The sequence below is a fragment of the Melanostigma gelatinosum genome (genome assembly GCF_949748355.1).
Source record: "Melanostigma gelatinosum genome assembly, chromosome: 7".
In the NCBI taxonomy this organism is placed as follows: Eukaryota; Metazoa; Chordata; class Actinopteri; order Perciformes; family Zoarcidae; genus Melanostigma; species Melanostigma gelatinosum.
In genome coordinates, this window is record NC_136640.1 from 14,509,979 (window position 1) to 14,530,994 (window position 21,016).

Below are 21,016 nucleotides of genomic sequence, written 5' to 3' on the forward strand. Positions count from 1 at the left end.
CCGGTGCTTAAAACCACAGAGGGCTTTTTTTGTTTTTCTCAGCTGGTAGTGATCCTTTGACTCACCAGTGAACTTCCTTTTTTTTAAGAAGCGAACCCAAACAAATGGGTTCAGTAACTACATCAGGGACCAAGTGGACCAGATGAAGATGTAGTTCTTAAGACTTCAGCTCAGTGTCCACTAAATATCAGGCATACTGTCGGAGTTTAGAAGAGAACACAGAAGAAGAGATGTCCTTAACTGCTGATTGGTCCCTGTGTGGGTGGGATCTGTCACATTCAATAATTACCCGGTTGGTAAGACTTCACTGCCAGAGTCACTTCTTTCAACACCACGCAACTTACAACTTTCGGTGTGAAATGTGTAAATGTACGTTGTTTTTTTTTAGCGTTAGTGATGTGCTATGTAACAATTGGAACTACAGTATCGCCATAGGAGGTAAAGTAGACCAAATAGTGTGGCGATGACGGCAGCCTGATGTGTGCTCTGGTAATGAGGATCATCAGGCCGTGTAACTAGGAGCTTTGCCGGTAACAACGTAACTATGAAGATGTTGGTTGTGAAAGGGATAATGAGGCATGACTGTGGGATTGGCAGCTTCTTTCCAGTGCGTGGGTTAGTGTAGAACAGATGCTACTTCAGTAGCATCAGATAGCAAGTGAGACTATTACCATGATGTTTACAAGAAGATACAGAAGGGTGTAGGTTGAGCTGCAGAAGAAACAAACACAAATGCTACTTGTCTGAAGCCCATGAAACAGAAGTCATTAATTGAATATTACAGTTTGAGGTATAATCTCATGACATCACACGGGTTAAGTATCTGTCCTCTACCTTGCTGTTTGTCACCAGTTAATGTCACCGCCGTGAATCAGACTCTACATTTGTGTCACAGATCCCATTTTTCTCTCCATCCACTCAATGATTTGGACAGCCTGAAATATCACGCACCCTAGATGCCAGCCAGCGGTGTAAATATAAATACCTCCCCCCTCAGGATTTATATCTGATGTCACAGAGGCGAGCTGAATTCATTTGGTTTGACCGGAATCGAAGAGCGCCCCTGCTTTTAATGGGATTGTCCAGCGTGCGTCATCTTTTTTTTTTAGTGTTGCAATGCCCAGCCAATGGAAATGAATGGCTTGGTCAGAGAGGGGCCAGAGCGCCATCCATCAAGCCCCACTGCTCCGGCCCCAGCCTTTATGACAACCGGCGAGGTATGACGTAGCGGGCAGGACATGGGTATCCGGACGGAGCTTTGCATTTGCACTCAGGGAAACCACACATAAGCATGAATTGATCTTTATTTCAAATCACTGCCTGTACTTGTAACTATTGTAAATCATGTCTACATGTAAATATGTAAAGCAGCCTCCAATTGTAACATACATTTGCCAAGATACAGATTTATATTGTAGAAACTTGTTTAGTTAATCGTTATGTTTCAGCCACTAAAATAAAAGCTTAATTGCCTGGGGCCTGTCATGTACTCAATGATCGACATGTATTTTACATTTTCAACATTGTTCTCTGGGTATTCAGTGCAGATTAATCAGAAATGTACATAAATCCTTTGGCCAGCAGCACTTTCTCCAGATATTTATGAGAATGCAGGTGTTCATTCCATCCAAATATTACCCATGTGATGTTAGTGATTGCTCCCTCGAAGCTCAGAACAAATGCTGCTCTCACATCATAGAACAGATTATGGTTTCCCATAATACAGCCTGCAATATGAGTAATAGCTCACACTTTGTTTTTTTAAATTCCTAAATTTCAGTAAAGCAGATGAGGCAAAGCCATGTGTTTGTTTCATTGATCCTTTCTTTATTGTGCAGTCTATTAGGTGATATTGCTTAAAAAGGAGCAAGATTTATTCAAACCAAATTAACAAAACGGCTACTGAGAGTGGATTGGAACATGGATTGGTCCTTGCAAAATAACTGAATAAGCAAAAACAGTAATTTGAGTCATTCAAGTGCAGAACACTTCCCAGTACTATTGCGTCCTGGGTTTCAGAAGCAGCATCGAGGATGCCAGCTGGTTGTCATAAATATCCCAACTAACCTCTGTGGTCAAGGGTGCAGTCAGTCAGCTCCGAAGCTCTTCTCCTCACAATCAGCCTAAAACCTGGCCACACCTAATCGTCGTCGTCGTCGTTGAACTGAATGCGTGGTGCTCTTGGGGCAGACGCCCACGTTCTGTCGTAGCCCTTCGTGCTGCCTGTAGGCTTCTCCTGGGTGGTGATGAGGTCTATGATGGCTGTGATGACAGCGCAGTCTTTGGACTGACGGTTTTGCCAGTCCACGGGAGCAGGGTTACGGATCTTCTCCTCCAGCAGAGAATCCAGCTCTTTCTTTAAACTCTGCAGAAAAGACGGGTCAGTAAAATGTATCGTCATCAGTCGCTTTGTTGCGAGAGTGTCCTGTGCTTACTTTGACCAGGTGCGCTATGCGTGCCGGGGATCTGAAGACAATCCACTGGTCCACGGCGATGGTCTCCTGGTCCTCGTCTTTCTGGATCGTGATGTCTCCTCCGAAGAACAGCAGCGAGAACGGGGACACCTCGGTGCAATCGTAGAGGAAGATCTGAGGACACGCAGAGAGACGTCGCTAACGCACAAACGACAGGAGCTCGACAACAACACACGCTAACAGTCGGTGATGGGAAGCGGGATCATTATGACACACCGTGCCTGACAGCTATTCTGTGGTGTGAGCTGAAAATGTCCCATTAGTGAAGAGAGGCCGTGCCAGTTTGAAATGTGTTTCAGTGCCTCCAGTGTTGAGAGAAATGTCATCTTGCCCGGTCTGTGAATTTCACACATGTGTTGCACTCTTTTCCTTCCTGTGCTCAACAGACAGCTGCTCATGCAGAGTAGCATGACTATCGATACCCAAATAAACGTTTTTTTTAAAGAAATGATGGAAATAAGTTTCACATAAATTTTTAAATATTTAGACAGAAGATAGAAGTGATACTCTATGTAATGGGGAGTGGGTGGGAGACAAAGAGAAAAAATAAGCAAGGAGCGAGCAGGGACAACTGCATTTGCCCCATGAATGTGTAATGTAATAGACCACCAGGTGCAAGTGCGTCAGAGGAGATAAAGTTTAACGTCATCACTCACTTTCCTTTTTTTTTTTTCCTTCTCCGTCACTTAGTAAACAAACAACTGACAAGCTTGGACTCTGAATACCGTACTTTTATAATAGGCACAGAACTACTTCCAGGAAAAAAACGCTGGCAATTTAATGGGGAAATCCAGCAAAATACTTTTCTTCATAAAGAACAAGGCAGCAAAGTGAGAGACAAAAGCACAGGCAGAAAGAGGACATGAAAGAACAAAGACAGACAGATGGAAGGGAGGTGAAAATGGGAGAGTAAAAAGGGGCAAAAAATAAAAGGGAGAGAGGATGGCCGTCAGGAGCCGCATTGACCGGTTTCCCCCACCACCTCTTACATTGTGTCTGGACGCTTTGAAGCACAAGAGCCTTTGAGAGTTGAAAGGCAGCGTTATCATCAAATATTCATTCGGAGTAAAGCTAGAATAAACCACTGGCCCTTCTTTCCACTCACTCGCACCCTTCAGAGGGACACATACAAAATCAACAACACACGAGCAATACGCACTTGAGAGTAAAAAGAAAACATTCATGCAGCCGCGTTGAAACAGCGTATTGCATTCCCCTCGCCTACTCACACTGCTCGTTCTCATCTTGAGGTGGTAGATGAGCCACGTGTAGTTGAACTCCGTCTCTTCAGCATTGACTGATTTCGGGTGGATGCACACCTTTCCATCAGCTTGGGTGTACACCTTCACCCTGAGAAAGAGAAGACGTTACAGTGCCTGTGTTTGTCTGGGTGGTGGGGTGACGTACATTTGGTAAAAACTATTGATGAAGGAAATTCTTATCGTTTTATTACCATCATTATCTTGACAACGGACAACGTAACAGAAGGGGAAACATTTCTCATTGCTGTAGGTAGGAAACTGCCACAGAGCGCTACAGTATATGGTCACGATGTCTCGTCATTAAAAGAGGAACTCCACAGGTTTGACACAAAACGGATCATAAGTAGTTCTAGAAACGACCCATCAGTTGCTTTAGGGCTTGTTGATACGAGGCAGAAAGAACACCTCCTGCCATTTTAGCACGGCGGGTACCAAAGACAAGTTGTGATGCAGTCTGCGAATCCTCCCCAACATGAAAGTAACGCCGCGTTTCAAACTCCTGCGTGTCAGCGCGACAAAACCCAACCGCTTGACTGCGGGGAACAAAGCTGCTTGTAACCAGACAGCGCTTTGATTTAGCAGCAAAACAAACAAGAGAGTGCTTCATTGAGCAAGGCCTCCATTAAATACTGCAGACACGTGAAGACTTTCCAAATGGATTAGCACCACAAGTGCTGAGAACTACTTATGCAGAGGAAATGACCCTGGCAATTTTCACTGTCCAACTGGGTCTAAAGCCGTCACTGAGACAGACAAACAGAAGTGACAGGCCTACTGTGAGAGTGTGTGTGTCTGAAGTGGTCACAGACGATGACAGCTGCCTGAGGCCAGTTTTATGATGACTGCATTGATCTTCAGCTGCAAAAGCGCCTCTTTTTCTGACATGGTCTCTGCATAGCCGCAGGCAATTGTCACAGGACCGTTACAAAACTCTCACCTGAGAGGTCTGATGAGATATCGTCGCCATTTCTTCGATCAAAAGTTCAATAAGAATGATTGTGCACTTCTCTATTGTCTGTCTTTGCTCCTCTCATTGAATTGGCAGACTCACCCGGGCCTCTTCTTGCTGTGAGATGGTTTGATCGTTGCCACCTTCGGGTACAGACCAGCTACAATCACCGCCTTGATCAACTTCTCATTGTCTGATGAAGGAAGTGAGAGTTCGAGAAATCAAATAAAAAATGAGCATGTTGCATATGAGATTTCATTACTGCTCCACGGTCTGGTTTTAAGACTCATAAGAACGAGCATTTTCGGACAGTTGAATCGCAACCAGTCGATGAATAGTTGATTTTTAGTTACCCGAGTTGACGTTGGATTTGGGGTCTTTGGGGTCCCTGCTGCTGACAAAGCCTGTATGCATTAGATGCTCAGCAAACTGACCCTTCATGTTGTGCAGCATCTGAATGACAAAAGGCAAATTGCTTCTAAAAAGGCTGCATGTCCTTGTCTGCACAGGCAGGAGTCAACATAAACATGTAATGTGGTTTTCTTTTCAAGAGCACATCAGTATAGAGCTCAGCACAACACCACTAACCAGACTGGCTCACCTGGAGTGTATTGGCAGACAGGAAGTTGTCCCAGCAGTACTCCCGCTCATACCTGGCACCACTGTGTTTGGCTTCCTCCCAGCCCTGGTCAATCACAGGATAAAATAAAACGGAATCAGCGTCTACAGCAGACGGAGATGAAAGACCGATGTGACACATGTGGGCTGTCTTACCTGGAAGGCATTGACAATAGTGAGGTGGTCACTCTTGGAGTTTCTAGACAGGGTCCTTCTCCTCATGTCTGCCATCTTCTCTTTACCCTGAGACAGACGCATGCATTTAACATTAAGACCTACTTTGCAATGAAAGAAGAAGAAGAAGGCGGCAGTGTGCTCGTGTTTCGCTGCTGACGCAAGCTTTCATGTCTGTGAGCTCGGTGCCCTACCAGGGGTATGAAGAAAGGGTCTTTGAAGCTGAGTGAAGCAGCAATGGTGAGTACGGGGTCGAGGCAGCCCAACAGAGCTCCAAACAGAATGAGTTTGCCAATGTGAGGTTCCACAGGCAGGCGAGCCAGGTGGAAACCCAGCGATGTCAGATTCTCTGAGCGGTCCAGGGCGTTCTAACACACAACACAGAAGAAAAGCACACATCTTTAGTCATCTACAGCTCGACACGGGTTGTTTTTAAAACATATCCACAAGAGAGGGAAATAATATCCCAAAATATAAAGCAGGCAGAAAAGATGTATTAATTAAGGCTTATTAAGGCTCTCAGGAGCATCTGCTTTGACTTTTGCTACCGTCACATACCTCTTTCTTCCATTTGTTTTAACCTTGTGCGCATGAATCAATTACCGTGCTTTATCTTCTTAAAGCCTTTTAATGAGTACTGATTTAGTCCTCATTTCTTTTCCAACCTGCCTCCTCCACTAGAGGACAAGCATCCTTGGTACTCAGTCAGATGAATTGGTTAGTTGCAGCTGCTTGTTGTTTCTGATTAGTCTTTAAAAATAAAGGAAGGATCTTCACTCTTTCCTACCAGGTCTACGAGGTTCTTGATGGCGAGGCTGATGGCGTTTGTCGTGGGAGGGTCCAGGGATTTCTCCAGGAATTCAGCTATTGACCCAAGCTTCAAAATCTAGGCAGCACACATCACATGACACAGTTATCAGCAAAACTCTTTTTGTATTAAATTCCCTTCTCTTTGTCTAACTGCTTGTCATTTGTAGCACTGAATTGTGGGCAGTACAGTATACAGCTATGTTTATGCGCGTCTTCTCATGGTTTGCCACTATTGAGTTAACCATGTTACCATTAGCTCCATCATTACGGCATAATTAATATAATGATGACAAACGGTGATACTCTAAATATGTATTCACCTTCATATCAAATAAGAGATTTTTTTAAATACACCAAACATCTACCTGTGAGAAACCGAGGAGTAAGGAAGCGACCACACTTCCATGTCTGACTCATAGGTTGGTGTTGGAGTGCTTGTGCATTGGAACGTCTGCTCAGGGTTAGCATGTTCTCATGTTCTCTCACTTTGAGGACGCACTGATGCATTAGTGCTCCTCTCAGCCACTAGCTTCAAAAACATCCAACTGAAGTAGTGGAAGACACACACACTCAAATGCATATCCAATGAAAAAATACTGGTGAGAGCACTAGTTCTGAGTGAACTTTGGCTTAATGTTCCATTAGCATGGGTTGAAATATGTCTGTGTGGAGTATGAGGAGTTAAAATAAGAGAAGGGGAAAAAATAAATAGCAAGCAACCAAAGAAGAAAGCGCCCGTTCATGTACGGGAACGAGGCTCAGAAGAGGAGCGATTATGTTTTTGGCAAAGATGGAGCGAAAAGAGCTCGAGAGCAAAAGGGGCAATGAGTCAGCCCAGAATGTTCATCCCTCGTTCTCATTAGGCAGGAAAGAGGCTGGAATTTAACGCAAGATCAAAAACAGCAGCGCTGTCCTCGTTCCCCTTCTCTGCACTCACTAAACTCATTCACGTCCTCATCTCAACTCCCCAGACAACGCCTATTTGTCTCTCTCTCGCCGTCAGTCTGTTTCTCCACATAGACAACCTTGATCTGCAGACAGAGCTCCTCCAGTGGTGTCCTCATGATTTCGGGTAGTTGATAAGCATCCAGCAGGCTGGCCCTGAGACCATTGTACAGATGATAGCACTTCCCTGGACACACTCTGGATATATGCACAGAAGAAGAGAGGGGAGAGAAAAAAGAAAGAGGTTGCGTGTTACATCAGTCCTGTGACAAGAGCTTCATTTGAAATCAACAGGATGAAACTTCCCTCGGTAAGCAGCTCCTGCTAATTGGGCCTTGCTCCACTTTGATGTCAGAGCTCGCTAACAGAACAGACATCTCGAGTCACAGACTGGAAACAACCTGAGAGTGACTACGCCTTGCCTCTCTCAGTGTTTACAGATGGGAAGGCAGGAAGGAGTGGGCTGATGGGAAAGACTGACAGAAAGCTGAGATGACAAACGGAAGGGAAAATAATGCCTCCAGATAAGCGCTGCATACCCAGAGGCACTGACATGCAGCATGCCCTCGCTGTATCCACACACATACCTGCCAGCACGTCCTTTCCTCTGCTTGGCATTGGCCAGGCTGACCCACTCTGCCGTCATGGTGCTGATGTTGTTGCTGGTGTCGAAGTTAGTCTCCTTTATCTTGCCTCCGTCTATCACGTAAACAACGTCATCTATGGTGATGCTGTGAGGAAGAGTAGCGACAGAAGAAGAGGGAGAGACTGTCACATTTACAGTCATGTTTTTATTAATGTGTGCTGTCGATTAATGTGAACTGTCCCTGTACAAATAAAATCTTTAAAAAAAATAATAATAAAAAGACAGAAAAAAAAAAAAAAGGAGGCTGGAATAAAGACCAAATCTTCAAAGCAGCCTGTGAAGAATTATTAGCTAAGACTCGCACGCAATCATTCAGAAGTAAAGAAAACTAAAACATAGCCCTCTGGTAGGTTTAGAGTCTATATTTAGGAGACTGATGTGAGGGGAGTGCAGGCAGCTTGCACAATGCTCGGTGAATGCATTAACAAATTGCCAGACAGAGACTTTGTGCGCTCCGTCCAACCCAATATGACAGTGTCCACAATCACTCCAGGATATGTATGCTAATTAGCCCCAAATCTGCTGTTTCTATTAATAACTTGGACCTACTGCATTACACTGGCACACACAAGAATCTTCCCATTTTCTCCCACGTACCAAAAGTAACAGCCAAAAGCTAGTACAAAAGCTGCACAACCCAAACAAATACACACTCTCTCACACACACACACACACACACACACACACACACACACACACACACACACACACACACACACACACACACACACACACACACACACACACACACACACACACACACACACACACACACACACACACACACATACACATACCTGGTCTCAGCTATATTGGTAGCGATCACAATCTTTCTAACTCCAGGAGGAGGCCTTTTGAACACCTGAGAAGAGGATGGGGGAAATATGAGATGAGACTTTTGTGATATTGATGAGACAGCTGGAGAGACGAGCACAGAGAGAAACAGGAGAAGGCTAACCTGCGTCTGATTCACGGTCGGCATGAGGGAGTGCAAAGGGATGATGACAAACCGGTCTGAAACCCAACAGGACACAGAAGAACAGCTCAAACAAAGAACCATTTGACAACATAAGACAATACTGCTGGTGTGTGAGGCTCAACAATTATGTCTAAAAATATAACCTTGAAATTCCAGGCTAATATCAAGAATGCAACAATCCATCACCATTTGTTCATCTTTGGTAACAAAACTTATATTGTTATTAAATATGGACAGAAAAACACAATGTATTTAATCCAGTATATTTAAAAATCCCCCTCAGTATTGTTTTATGACTTTTAAAAAATGTTTTTTTTTTTTATCAGTTAAAACTGCTTAAATGTATACAGTATCTACTCGTATGTATGTATACACATTTCAAAAACTTTTAACAACAGAATACAAGATGTCTTCTACTTCACTGAAAAGTCCATTCTCAATAGGTTTTCATATCACAATAGGGCTGCAACTAACAACTATTTCTATTATCAGTGAATCAGAAGAATATGTTCCTGATTAATCGATTTTCTAAAAAACAATTCATTTCCAATGGATTCATTGTTTCAGCTCGACACACCTCTGTAAGTTATATCGGACCAGAGACCAGACTCGTAACATAATCATGCTCGAACGTATTTCCACGCTTGTACCTGATCGGAACATCTGCTGAGCCGTGAGCAGGTCATTGAGACCACTGATGTTGTCCCAGCCAGGAAGGAAGACCAAGATTGCTCCATCCTGTCAGACAAAGACATGACACAACACTTAGCAGCTGAAAGCCACACAGTAAAAACAATACACCGAGAAACAAACTGCCGTTAGCCGGAGGAGCCTCAGCAACAACCGAGCCAAGTGAGCGAGGAGCTGAGCCGGGGTAGATGGAGCCGACTCGCCCTGAGCTCCAAGCCTCCACACAATAGGCCCCGACATTGCCTGCCAACATCATAATGACAACAACATCTTCCCACTACAGGGCAGCCTCTGCTACAGGGCAGCCTCTGCTTCACATTACCACAGGCACAGGGATCTCAAAGAAAAAAGAAGAAAAGAAAACCAATTAGTCACCTGGAAAATATAGAGGCACACAAATGCAAGCTGAGAAAACATCAGCAGGATAAACAGATGACGGAGGCGAATAAAGTCGGAAGTATTCCAGCGCGAGAAAATTCAGCTGTCTGACAATGGAATGGATGACCACTTCACGTGAATTAGGCGTCAGCTCCTCAAACATTAAAAACAACATCACATAATGATACAAGGGATGAAGATACCTTGAATGATTGATGAGCAGCAATCGCATTATTGTAGCAGCAAAATAAATAGGACACAAAGAATAATGCAGAACAGCTAAAAGAGATTTACAGATTACAATAAAATGTTTTCTCTGAAACAAAATGCCAAATATCTCAATGCATCAGTGTTTAATGTCATGTGACCACAAACACTGTCTAATGTTAGCAGAGTTTCCTGATTCAAGACGGGAAATATCTGACCAAAGAATAACTAAACACAACCGAACCAGGATTGTCATGCCAGTTGCTACAAACACATTTCAGTCAATACACAAACAGTAGTGCGCTTTGATACCTGGCTTTGGAATCATTAACGACTCTCATCATCAGCAGCTTTTAAAGAAAAAAAAACAATGAGTCGATTCATGTTTTTTAGATTTGAACTAAAGACAAATGATAATGTCAGAAGCTCTTTGGAAACCAGAGCAAAATCCAACTTTTATGTAATATCAAAAAGGGAAACGTTTCTGGAAATGCTACTTTGCTACATTAAAGACCTAAAATTAAACACAAATGATAGTCAGGATGATATTAAGCTGATACAAAAATAACCCAGTCTTTAACAAGGACTTTTCATTTCCTGAGAGGAAGGAGAGATGAAGAACAGAATATAGCTTCTGGGTCCTGAGAAGCTCTGCCTTTTAATTAAAGCTAATTATTATCACCAGTGCTCACTCACTGGCACCCACTTGGGACTAGATTTGTGTGCGTTAACGTCCGTGCATGTGTGTGTGTGTGTGTGAAAGATAAAGGAGGAGAGAGTTGCAGGTGGTGTGCCTAGTTACAACCTGACAGAAACACATGTTCACACACATGCAGTACAGAAAACGCCTCTGATTCCAACAAAAAATCAAGTAATGGCACAGCAAGCTCTGTAGTGTAGTGCTACTACTTAACACACACATACACACACACACACACACACACACACACACACACACACACACAGTTGTACCCAGCAGGCGTTCATTAATGCCTGTGTCAACCCCCTAGGTGTCTAATCACGGACTCCTGCAACATAATTAACCAATCATCACAGTGGAAAGCCTGGCAGACGGCCCGTATCCTCGGCTCATCCTCGGCTCAGAACGCCGTCACGGAGAATCAAGCGGTTCCCTGTCGAGCGCGGGACAGTGCCACGGCGAATCAGCTGGTCGACTGGCTCAGGGTGGCCGTGACTGATAGAGATATGGCTTCATAGGGGAAGGGATAATTATTCTGTCTGACCGCGTTCGTCACATCTCATTCTGGGCCTGTCTCTTTCTCCTGTTTCTCTCTCCCTGTACACCACAAACTAACAAAATACGTTCAACTAGCTTCACTGCATCTGGAAAAAATACAGGAAAAGTGAGAGCAGCATCGATTGTTTTCCTTCCACTCAGGCGCTCCATTTCCTAAGTTGTCCTCAGAGTTGTTTTCTCCCTTTTAATAGGGACAAAAGCCCACACTGAATGGTGTTGCGTGTGATAAATCAGTTTCATTGTGCAGCTTTGTTATCACACATGTTGACACTGACCCACGTGACTCTATAGCCACAGATGAAAAACATAAGAAACATGCTGCAAATACAATTTGAACAGTTACTGAAATAGCCACAGTTTTTCAAATGTGTTGCCCTGCCTTCATTTCGCCTGCATATGCAACTCCTGATATAGCTTGTGGGAGAAAAATGTATGTGTCTAGAAATATATTTGTGTAAAATCAATCATATCCATCATTTGAAACGTATCCATGTATATTCACATTCATACTGTGATATTGGCCTGCATCAGTGTCATATGTTATTCACGTCACCGAGACAGAGTCTTGTATCGCGGCCTTGGAGTCCAGGTGAAGATAGAGGGGGGGATGAGGTAGATAAACAAGTAGGGCAAGATTTCTAACCGAGGGAAAAGACAATGTTATGACTTGTCCGAGGTGAAAGTTCAGAGGAGGAAGAGGACATCGCCGAAGAGGGGAGAAGACTTAGGGTAGAATGGAGGTATAAAGTAATGAACAATGCTATAGTGAAGAGAGTTGACTCCGGACAGCTCTTTACTTGTATACGTTGTGATGCAAATAAATCATAGTGAACTGAAGACAATCCAATCTCTCTTGTGTTCTGTGGGTGTCCGTTACTGAGTTGCTAATAGTGGGATCCTGTGGCGTCTCACCACGAGTCAGATAGAGAACAGTCACTGAGCCGGCCGCGAGGTAAAGTCAAGGAAGCGGCTCATCAACCACAACAAGCTACAGTCTAAAACATTCACACAAAGAAAAAAGAACGTCTGATCTGACTTAGTTGACATTATACTGCACAAAACCAAAGTCTTAACTGAACACTGATATGGAATAAAAATGAGGAAATGGATGTGCATGAGAGGAGCATCTGTTCGATCACTCATTAGCACAGATCTGCTGCCAGAATCGGTGTGATTTCCTCTGATCTAATGTCGCTCCGTGTCTGGAAGCTAGCCCTCCTGCTCCTTCCATCTGCTCTACCTTGGAATGTGATGTGCGTCTATGCGTTTCTGTACCTGTCAACTACGGTATTCACTTTTATTTGATCTGAAACCATGTTGCCAGTGGAGCACTGCTTTGTCTACGATCAGAATATTTGGAGCTTTTCAAGTCCAAGAAAAAATAATCCTTAAAATCTACAGGTCAAGTGTCCGTGAGCACACACAAGCACTCAGGGCTTTTAGGCGGTTCCGACCCACATAGCAATCTCCCTGGAATCCCATTTAGTACAATGTACTCCATTAAAGAAATCCAATTAAAGACACTAGAATTTAGCCACTTTCATATCCGGCTGCCCTGACACCAGACATACAAACTCACCTCCTGATTGAGCACAATATGGCGAATCAGTGCCACGATCAGCTCCAGGTCAATCCTGTCGTCATCGTCCAACATCTCCACTGTCTCAATGGTGGGGTCAGAGTATCTGTAAAACATGGGACACAGACAATGAATCCACTGACAACCCTCCATCTCCGCTGCCTTAACATTGCACTGGAATTCAGCAAAATAGCACAAATAGGGGTTTGTAGTAAAAATACTAACTTTGGAGATACCAAACTCAACCTATCATGTGGACTGTGCAATATTTCTCACTTTGGACTTCTGTATATAGTGTGCACACTTTGTTACACTTGATATTTACCATGTTGATGAAGGGTGTATATATGTATTTATTGTTTACTTATAAATGCTGCCATTTTAATTCATTGTATTACCTATGTGCCTTTTATTACCTCTTTTCCTTTTCAACTGACTCAGTGAGCATTGCTCAAATAATTCCACTGTACCTTTAAAAAAAGGTGCAAATGCATCTCTTGTATCTTGAACAAACTTGATTTGTCTAACTGACTGCAGTAATAACGGTGACAAAGAAAAAGGACTGCACTGCAAAATAGCTGTAATAATTCAAGAAGAGTTTTATTGAGGAGTTGAGCTTCTCCCCTCAAGCAGTTGCAGGATAGAAAACCACACCACGAAGATTCAGTAGATCACAGTTGGTGCAGTGTGTGTATAGCCCATGTTACCGACGCATTCAGTTACATCGGGAGGTACAACACTGTAATGCAGATGTATAAATTGAGTGTTTACCTAACAAATCGATCAAAGGGTCGAGTGTTCCAAAGCCCTTGCCCTGCTCTTCATTCAGCTTTTAAACACTAAGGTGAACTTAAAAGTTCAAATTCACAAAGAAAAGGAGATATTCATTTTATTTTGATTATTTAATTTCGCCACCTACACAACACATCTATCAACCTGGCAGCTTCTCTAACAATCTAACCACCCAGCTGTTCTCACCAACTCACCTGCCCTGCAGTGTGCGTGCATACGTGGGCCAACTCTCCTTGTATTCAGCCTCTTTCTCCTCCTTCTCAGGCCTGGACGGGTGCCCCTGCCAAAAGTTTCTCTTCCTTGAGGGGCGACGGTCCTTATTCTGGGGACGATACCTGGAAGACACACCAACCACTTCATATGAGACCTCGTTCAAACTAAAAGGGGCGTGGTTCCGTTTGTATCTTTGCATTTGTGTGCGACTGTCTTTGCATGAGTGCGTCTGGGAGCAGTGTCGTTCTACCTGGTCATCTCCACAACGTCCTCAAGGAGGAACTCCTCAACCGGGAACGTCAAACCAGGGATGTGGATCATCGGACAGTTGTCTAAAGGTTTGACGCAGGGAAACGGGTAGATGAGAGGGAGGAACAATCCAAAACAACCAACCTGCAAGACGGGTGCTGATCATACCAAAATATCGAGAGAACTTCTCTGCGTTGAGCGTGGCACTCATGAGGATGATCTTGAGGTCATCTCGAAGGGCGAGTATGTTCTTCACAATGACGAGCAAAACGTCAGATTGCAGGTTCCTCTCGTGGATCTCGTCCAACACCAGGTGGCTGATGCTGGACAACAATCTGACACATACACAAGGAATAAAGGAAAATGTTTTAGTCGGTGGTGGTTTTTAGGTCGGGTCGCTGTGTGCATTCCAATACCCATACGACGATACCGTTTAGTATGCCAGAAATAAGATTTAGTATGTCCCAATACATAGTATGAGTTGCATTTTGCAGTATGCAAGCCAGCATGCTTTTCTGGCTATTCTGACCCACAATCAGCGGATATATGAGCAACAGGGTCATAGTTCAAGGTGCATTGTTATGACGAAGTAGTATGTCCCAATTTAAGGCATACGGCATGCAACAAAACACACTTAGTAAGGGCAGCTGCAGTATGTACTAAAAGTAAAAAAAACTAAAAGTATGCGATTTGGAATGCAGTGTCCTCATTCGGCAATGTTTATGTCTAGTATGTCTGTATTTAATAATTCTGCCAAGAAGATCCTTTTTATTTTCAAAATGTTTCTCTTTTTTCATAATGTGCTGCATGATTTCTCTTATTTTTACATTCAGTAGCTATAATTAGATGCCAGTTTTTACTCACTTTTCAAATGCTGCATCTAATCTTTTGCCATCTAAAAATGGTACACTACATATTTAGATATGTGATCTTTGCAACTAGAATTGGGTGCTGTGCTTATCTGTATGGCAGTAGTTTAATGACGAATCAAAAGGCTCTGTGGGACTTCAAATATAAATTCCATCACTTGATGGCTGGAGACAAAAAACTGACAAGTGTAAACATAGCTGCAGTCCATAGCTGCAGCTTGAAAGCAAGCTGCTTAAATACAGCTTAATGCCAAAGAGTTGCAGCATTTTGCCAGACGACTGTAGTCCTAAAATGACTCGGTAGAGCTGTGCCAACTCGGAAAAGACCATGAAGCAAGACAACAAGAGAAGCTGGCACTCTCACTTAGTCTCTGTGGCTTTTTTTCTGAAGACACTCAGAATGCAAGGATGAGTCAACAGAAGCTCTCTGTGTGTGTGTGTGTGTGTGTGTGTGTCTTCATTTCTCTGCCTTTGAGGATGAGGATCCATACCAATGCACCTTCCACAGACGACAGACAGTCAACCACAAACCAATGGGAATAAAACAGAGTGACGCAGATGGAATAAGAGACTGGAGGAAGGACAGTTGCAACAAAGACACAAAGAGGAGAAGCAGAGAAGATGTGATGAGGATGAGGAAGCAGGGCTGGGGGGGGAGACTTACGAGTCAGTGCGAAGCCACTGAAGAATAATGCCTGTTGTACAGTACAGGACCGAACCTTGTCTCCGTGGTAACCGGCTGAGGAATAGAAGCAGAAAAAAAAAAAAGACTTAACATTTCCCAAAGGACACTAATTAAGACGAGTAGAATGTGAAGACAAAGCCAGAATGAAGGTCCTTCAGTCCACACTTGTGAATGCGACTGTAAAAGACAATATTGTCTTTCACACATCTTCGTTTTCCAGTTCAGGATTCCACACACACCCCCCCACACACACACAGATTATTTCAAAGCAGCGACATATTGATGCTCAGTCTGTACACAGAAGTTCACATGAAGCTGAGATTGATGTTGCTCAAAAATGTTGTCGATAAAGAAAATGCTTTCTAATAAGTAATGTAATTGGTCTCTGCAATGTGTACAGTTTTTCAATACTGCATTACTGCCAGCAGGTTTGCTGCATGGTTTTTTGATTTATCACAAATTTATTTTGTAATATGTTACATGTAGGCCTGTCACAATAATTACATTAATGGCTTATTGTACGATATTGGACTTTGTGTTTACATGCGTCTGTTTACATATTGATCTTGTCCATTTATGTATTTTTGCTAAAGACAACAAAATACTGGACCACGAACAAATTCCACTGGCTTTGGTTGTGTGGCTAACAAACAATCTAATCGAATAAAAGCATCAACAACACTTTAGCCAACATGACTTCCTTACCTCTGCAGGCGGATTTGGTAACCACAAGAATTTCCATTTCCTACACTTTCTGCCCTCTCTGATGCTACACGCTCTGCTACCTGAGAGAGAGGACGCACAAAACGATGTCAGAACACGATCAGCATTAGTGAAGAATATCCATCTAAGTTACATGACAGATGCAGGAAATGACGTATACAGCCCATAAACATAATATCACACAACCGCACAAAGCAACATGCAATTCAACACAGAGCTAGAAAACGAAAAAAGTACATACCGAGATGGCACTGATGCGGCGAGGCTGCGTGCAGACCACACGACACATTGAGCCCACACCTCTATTGATGTAGTCATCGAGGATGAACTGGGTAACCTGGGTGGTCTTTCCACACCCTGTTTCCCCACTCACCACCAGGACATGGTTCGAGTTGATAAGCTCAACCAGCTCCTGAGCACAGAAAAGTGGAAGCAAATGAGAGGAAAGGTCATGAGATGAAGAGGATAAGATTTCATTTAGCAGAATACACAATGATGCGGAAGAGTGTTTGCTCTTAGGAGTTCGTGGAATCAAAAACTTACCTCTTTTTTGCCATAAGATGGTAGTCTTTCCCTGAATTTCTGAGGGCAAAGAAATTTGAAACATTTCTTAAGACTGAAGAAAATCAATAAAATGAAGAGCAGACGTTCTTTCTTTATAACTTGATGATGAGTACAGTTTTTAAATACCAAAATATCTCTTATTCTAATCTTACAAACCAGATTCTAAACAGTAGGTTGACAATAAATCAGTAATTCCTCAATATTCACTCAGTGACATTACAATGTTGTGATAATGTAACTAATCGGATCTGTAAATTCATTTTTTTTTACCAATATTTTACATGTGGGATATTATATTCCTGTGAGATATTAATTCCCCATCCTTACTCTGTATTACACTAAACTATTCAGATCCATAAAGTAAATCTCAGAGTACAAAATCTCAGAGTACAAAACAAGCCAAAGAATCAAATTACAATGAACGGGCAGGTTTTTACTAATTATTAAGAAACATATGCTGTGTTTGAGCTTTGGTTATTTTTACTCCACTCTTCATTTCTTTAGTAAAACAATCTTCCCCACAGAAATAATCAAGCAACATTTTTAATTGGATGGTGTGCATCCTATCTAAAAAAATATAAATGATGTTGGGCATCAAACCAACAATAAAAGTCTGGTGCAGTGGACATCTTAATATTTGCAAACATATGATAAAATCGTTACATTCAACATCATGAACTTGACACTAATCTGTATGCTCACCAGCATTTCTTTGTACTTTGTATCTGATTTCTTGGTCTGCAGGTCTCTCTTTAAGCGGTCATCAAGTGAACTGTCTCTGGTTACTTCCTGGATTAAGAACTCCAGGTCCTTGTCTTTCCTTCTCAGCGTCTCTTTCTCCTCCTTCTCCTTCTCCTCTTCATCATCCCACGTGTCTGGAGGCTCATCTTTCACAACTGCATGGGAGAAGTAACTGAGCGGAAAAACAAGAAAGTGCGTAAATAACCACAATACGGTGGATCACCGGACAATATTGGTTGTTCTGTGATTGTGGCACGGAACACCATCAAATATTGAACTATATTTTTTGGAGCAATGCATCGTATTTGCTTGCAAAGTTACCGTTGCGATTTGTGAGTCGCTTTCTTCTGGCCTGGAGTAACTTCTTCCTCCTCGTCCTCAGATTTGAGCTCAATCTTCAGTTTTTCCTCCTCAGCCATATCCCCATCGAAGTAACTGCATGCACAAATTAGAGTGACATTTTTAACAGCGCTCGCAGCTGAAAAAAATAACAAAATGACACTGTGCAAGTCTTGAACAGAATAGTTATACAAGCTGTTCTTACCAATGGCTGCTGCTATTTGCAGCTGTCTGCAAGCTGTTAGACGTAGAGGCTCTCGCATCTCTCCACGAACCAGGGTGATCATTTTGGACAGAGCTGAGCAGCTTGGTAATATGCTGTTCTCTGGCCGCATCCATCTGGACCACCGCCCGCTGTACATGGACATGAAAAGGGGAAACATGTTCAGTCGTAACATTGCAGTTAACCTTCACAAATGTGACACCAGCGTTCTGTTTGAAGCAATGTTATGAGTGAATTATTGAAAAATCCAACTGAATCCCTCTGAAATGTGAAATATATGTAACAGCGATGCACATCGTTACATTATTTTTGCATTTCAGTGATAGCTGAATGATTACTTGCACTTTTAGCACGATGCAACTTCTATTGTAACTTCTCTGCCATGTACCATGAATACGATTGGCTTGCTTTAAGGGTTGAAACCAATTCTATCACCCTCAGACTTTAGACGCCCATTCACACAACCCAGTAAATTAAATCAACACATGTCTCTTCGGCTCTGATAACATCAAACAACGTAATGCAGTTTTATGACTCAAAGTTTTAAAAAAAACAGTCAGGGAAGGTGTCTCTATTCACTGAATTGATCAAGCTAGAATAAGATGTGTCAGGATCTGGGTGACTACCACCTATCTGCAGGATGTTGCCCACCGATTAGGGTGCAAATTTCTGCACATAGACTTTGTGCTTCTAACCATTTTTCAATTAAATCAGCATATGCCCCACACTTTGCATTAAGTGTCTACTACAGGGGTTAATACATCAGTTAGGAGGGAACTGTCACCCTCAGAGTGCCTCAGACTCAGATCTGTGCTTAAGGTCCTGATCTCTGTTTCTAATGGAGTGACAACCTGCCCTGCTCAACACAATGTGCAAGAGCACGCCACCAAACACAATACATACCGATCTCCGGTCACCCTGCTTCCTCCTCACGGCTCCGTATCTTGCGTACCACATACCGATCTCACGTCCCTTCAGGTGTGGAGGAGGACGGTCCCTTTGTCCACCTTCGCCCTGGTCAAAGTCGGAACTGTGCCCACTCGAACCTCCTCTGTCCCGTCTTTCTCTGCTTCCATCTCTGGACCCTCCACCTCCTCTTCTGCCTCTTCTCCCTCCTCGACCACCATAACCAGAACTCATACCGCCGTCAGGGGAAAAGCTAAAACGCTGTAACCGCTGTACCGTTAACCGGTAATTCAAGTTAGGTAACGTTACGGTGTACTGTAATGTACACTGGAATCTACTCGCTAATGCTAACGTTGCTAAGCGTCAATGCTTAACGTTAGCTGGATGTGTTGAATGGACTTGTGGGTCAGAGACTGAAGTTAAACATACGTAGCTGCCGATAGTTCATTCATTGAGAGCTAACATTACAGCATAACATATTGTTAAGATTCAGATGATGCTGTGAACATGCAACACTTTCGTTTGGTGCTTGTTCGATTCCATCGGCATGTCGCACAGAAATGACGTCAGAAATCATTTCCAGCTGCATGATATGCTCGTGGCAGCGCTCTGTGATTGGTTGTTGGAATTGTGGTTGGTGGATGTGGTGGTACCATGTTTTTATTTCGTCAGGCAACTGTTATGTTAACTTCTCCTCAATCCATAAACAGATATTGCAATAACTCATTTGCTTCAGATGTTGAAGGCTATTTTAATCTTAGGCTCTTTTACTAACACATGTAACTACAACCGTGATGGCAGGGTAATAACAAGATCCCTGCTGTGATTGTTGAACGACTCCCTTAAAAAGACTATGTGTGACATCATCAAAATAAGAGCCTATAGCGTCTGTTATTGTATTTTCTTCCAAAAAAAGAATCTCCATTTTAAGAGTTGAAACGAATCCTGATGTAGACGACTGACTCCATTCATCAGCGGTTTGTCATTGATCACATATCTCTTTTGCTGATAGTGTCCCTTTGGTGACATTTTTTTGGCTCGATCTTCAGTTTTGCTTTTCTTTTTTTCTGGACATCTTTTGTTTCTGCAAACAAAAAACAACATTATTTAGTCTTTATGCAGGAAAGAATCTTGAGTATCTTGTGAACAATAAGGAGTTTCTCTCAAATACTTTTTATTAAAATATGCATTTGAAGTGATTGAGAATACATTTATTTTGATTAGTTCCCAGTATACCCAATTTATTCCATATTTTCTTTTCTTTTTGTTTAACATGGATTTTTTATCAGGCATTTTCCTCTGGTGTATTTTAGTATCCCACTGTATTGTGGTCCCTGTTTGACTTATGTACATACCATACAACAAAAAATGAAATATTTGGCTATTTAATCCCCAGACCCAAAGCCCTGACATTCCTGTTTACCAAGGAAACCTAATCATTCTTATCTCTATGGCCAATAGCCAGACATAAGTACGTTTTGAGTCACTGAAGGATCAAGGATTGGGAAAAAAAGCATTTGATGTGACTTTATGAACAAGGTCCTGAGGCTCTAAAAATCCATACCATGGGAGTATATGCTGCTCAATGTAACTGCTGTAACGGGCTAATCCTGCTACCACAGCTCAACGGAACATCAGGGAATGACATGTTATCGGAGCCTTAAAGGTTACAGCCAAATGAAAAAGATCTGCCATGACTGCTAGACTACTAAAGCATTAACCTCACGTTTCTAAAACAAAAAT

The 21,016-nt window shown here is 42.7% G+C and overlaps 1 protein-coding gene across 1 annotated transcript; it reads right to left on the reverse strand.

The window, feature by feature from the left end:
- On the reverse strand, positions 1-19,761 carry dhx36 (DEAH (Asp-Glu-Ala-His) box polypeptide 36). Its single transcript, XM_079272358.1, has 26 exons — positions 19,271-19,761; positions 18,350-18,498; positions 18,127-18,240; positions 17,767-17,977; positions 17,044-17,082; positions 16,742-16,912; positions 16,483-16,562; positions 15,757-15,831; positions 14,392-14,558; positions 14,225-14,306; positions 13,956-14,096; positions 12,970-13,075; positions 9,508-9,595; positions 8,837-8,892; positions 8,676-8,740; positions 7,820-7,963; positions 7,313-7,430; positions 6,265-6,363; positions 5,672-5,845; positions 5,460-5,546; positions 5,287-5,370; positions 5,039-5,138; positions 4,788-4,878; positions 3,704-3,824; positions 2,436-2,588; positions 1-2,365 (listed from the first exon to the last, which is right to left on the reverse strand). Exons 1-26 carry the CDS (start codon positions 19,505-19,507, stop codon positions 2,141-2,143), a joined length of 3,177 nt encoding a protein of 1,058 aa, XP_079128484.1. The 5' UTR covers positions 19,508-19,761; the 3' UTR covers positions 1-2,140.
- Between the last annotated feature and the right edge of the window lie 1,255 nt (positions 19,762-21,016).